The sequence below is a fragment of the Littorina saxatilis genome, linkage group LG7, assembly GCF_037325665.1.
Source record: "Littorina saxatilis isolate snail1 linkage group LG7, US_GU_Lsax_2.0, whole genome shotgun sequence".
In the NCBI taxonomy this organism is placed as follows: domain Eukaryota; kingdom Metazoa; phylum Mollusca; class Gastropoda; order Littorinimorpha; family Littorinidae; genus Littorina; species Littorina saxatilis.
Window position 1 is genome coordinate 34,915,684 of NC_090251.1, and position 2,500 is coordinate 34,918,183.

Below are 2,500 nucleotides of genomic sequence, written 5' to 3' on the forward strand. Positions count from 1 at the left end.
ATAAGCGCTCGTTTGTGTAATCTAATTAGTGGTTTGAATGAATTTTCACTTGCCGAGTCCCACAAGGTAGACGCGTAATCAATAGCAGACTGAATATGAGCATTAACAAATAATGTCCTGGCTTCCAAATTCAGAAAGTGCTTGATTCTAGATAATAGATACACTTTCTTGGACACGAGTTTAGAAAGTTGTTCGATGTGATGTGACCAAGACAGGTGGTCACTCCCAAAACTTTATGAGGGTCGACTACTTCAACGAGTTTATCAATAACCATTAGATCGGGAAATGATGAGGATAATTATGTTCTGGCGTTTTTGCCTAGTTGTTATTATCATGCATTTAGTTTTGTGTGGGTTAAGGGACATGTGATTTAATTAGCTCAGTCAATAAAAAGTCAATAGTAAGCTCACTTCTGAACGTTCTGTTTCACACACAAAACCCTTGACATCGAGTTGGGCCCTGCAAATTTAAATAAATCACTTCGATGCCACAGCCGCGTGCCTACTCTGATCAGTGGTAACACGTACGTGTTCGCCTCAGCTTCAAGTGGATAATATCCCGATATAATATTATAGTATTGCTGAACATGGCATTTCCACTGTCGCAAGTTGAGAATTAAATTACAGATTCAACATTTATTGTTTGCCCGTGGATAAAAGGAAGCAGGTTTAGGAAGTACTCAACCGGAGAGCCTACAGATGGTTTTCACTCATGTTAGCGCAGGTGTTGCTTGGTTAGTCGCTGTACACATTACACGTCTTGGCGGTGTATCACAGCAAAATAAAAGACGTTTTGTAAACTCGGTGACATTAATGTGAATATAGTCAACGATCTAAATATCCTTCAAAAAGTGTTAAAATAAACTTGTCTTGGTACATGGTGTACGTTTCAGTAAAGGAGCGAAATGTCACGGGCCGGCCCCTGGTTGGGTCTCTTCTCGTAGTTTGAGCCGTAGAGAGTTTCTTTGTCTCACATTTTGTGTTACATCATGCAATTTTGACTCTACTGCAGCTCAACCGAATTGCTCGACCGATATGCTTTATAATACAGTTCGTGTACACATTATTTTCAATCAAAGAAATTAGTCACACTGACGTTCAGTTCCTGTACTTTGTTGCCGCATTGGCACAACTAATAACAGGGCTAAAATAAGGGCATCAGAGGTCTTGCACGAAGGTATTGCACAAACAATTTGTTCTGCTGTATTGTCCTGACCACATCCTACAATTCCACCCAACCTTTGACGCCAGATGTAGCGGTCCGCAGCGGAACGAAATTCAGATGTGGTCGGAGTAGTTGATGCCTGGACGGGGCGGTGTGAGAGCACACCGGCACTGACAAGGGAACAGGTGTTAGGACAGCACAAACAAAATGTAGCGGACCAGTGCAGTGGACGCCCACGGGAAACTACGGGGAGCGACAGAGTCACTCTCGTTGACTGCGGATTTCGCCCTGTAATCGTTGGGAACGCAGAAGAAGCATTGTCATCACTTCGGGAGCATGATTTATATCGCCGTCTGTTTCATTTGTATATGTTACAGTTAATCTGTGAAACCAGGGAATACGTGTATTAACTAGGTAATACATGAATTAACTGACGGAAAAAAACAGTTAATTCATGTATTACCTAAAATAGTTTAGTTAATACACGTATTCCCTGGTTTCACAGATTAACTGTAACATATACACCACAACAGCGAAACCTTACGTTACGAACCGGTAACCTCCGCCCTCGGTCGATAAAGATGAACTAAGCAGAAGAAAATAAGCTCCCATCCGACCGACAAAAATGCCGCTTGTCTGTCCACAACCCATCAAATTATGTCCTCGCGCTGTGTTCTACTTTCACCACTGGTATTTCATAGCCGTCGCTGTCTCTTCCTCTGGCGAACAAATGATCGTAGTTTCTGTTTCCCCTCTCGGTGGATATGGTTTCGTAAGAACCTTTGCGATTGGTTGGAGGTCGCAGAGGTGCGTTCACATAGTTGTGATTAGTCACCGTTTCGTAACCTGAGAAATCGCTTCTTTGATTGGTAGGAGACTTTTGGGGACTGTTACCGTCCTTCTGGTTGGTCAACTGCGAGTAAGGTCCGTACGCACTCCTCTGGCGATTTAGAGATTCGTAGTCATTACTTCTGCCTGCTTGATTGGTCGAGGATTCGAACGGTCCATTTTGGGCGATGTCATTGGGTGACTCATTGATATCGTTCACTGGAGTCAGGTAATGTGACCTTTCAGTTAATGCTCTGCTTTGACTGCCATGGCCTGAAAGAAAAACACGAAAAGAACAAACTTGTTTAATCATGTTATGCCATTTTTGTTCTGTTCTTTTGGTATTGCATGTGCGATTGAACATTTACAGGAGCGACGGATGTGTTGTCATTGTTTGCAAAGGGCTTACTTTCTTTAGCAACTAAATCAACCGTATATTCAACCAGTTATCTTTAAAGTGTAAGCTGCATTGCAAGGGGGAGAGAGATGGGTAAAGCGAGAGAGAGAG

General features: G+C 42.7%; 1 protein-coding gene across 1 annotated transcript in view; it reads right to left on the reverse strand.

Annotated features, from left to right (window-relative positions):
- LOC138971284 (uncharacterized) overlaps positions 1–2,500 on the reverse strand; it is an 8,387-nt gene that overhangs the window by 289 nt on the left and 5,598 nt on the right. Inside the window, exon 5 of the mRNA XM_070343999.1 lies at positions 1–2,265. This exon is cut by the window's left edge and continues 289 nt beyond it. Within this exon, the coding sequence (XP_070200100.1) occupies positions 1,820–2,265 (446 nt within the window). The 3' untranslated portion in view covers positions 1–1,819. The remainder of the gene's footprint in view (positions 2,266–2,500) is intronic.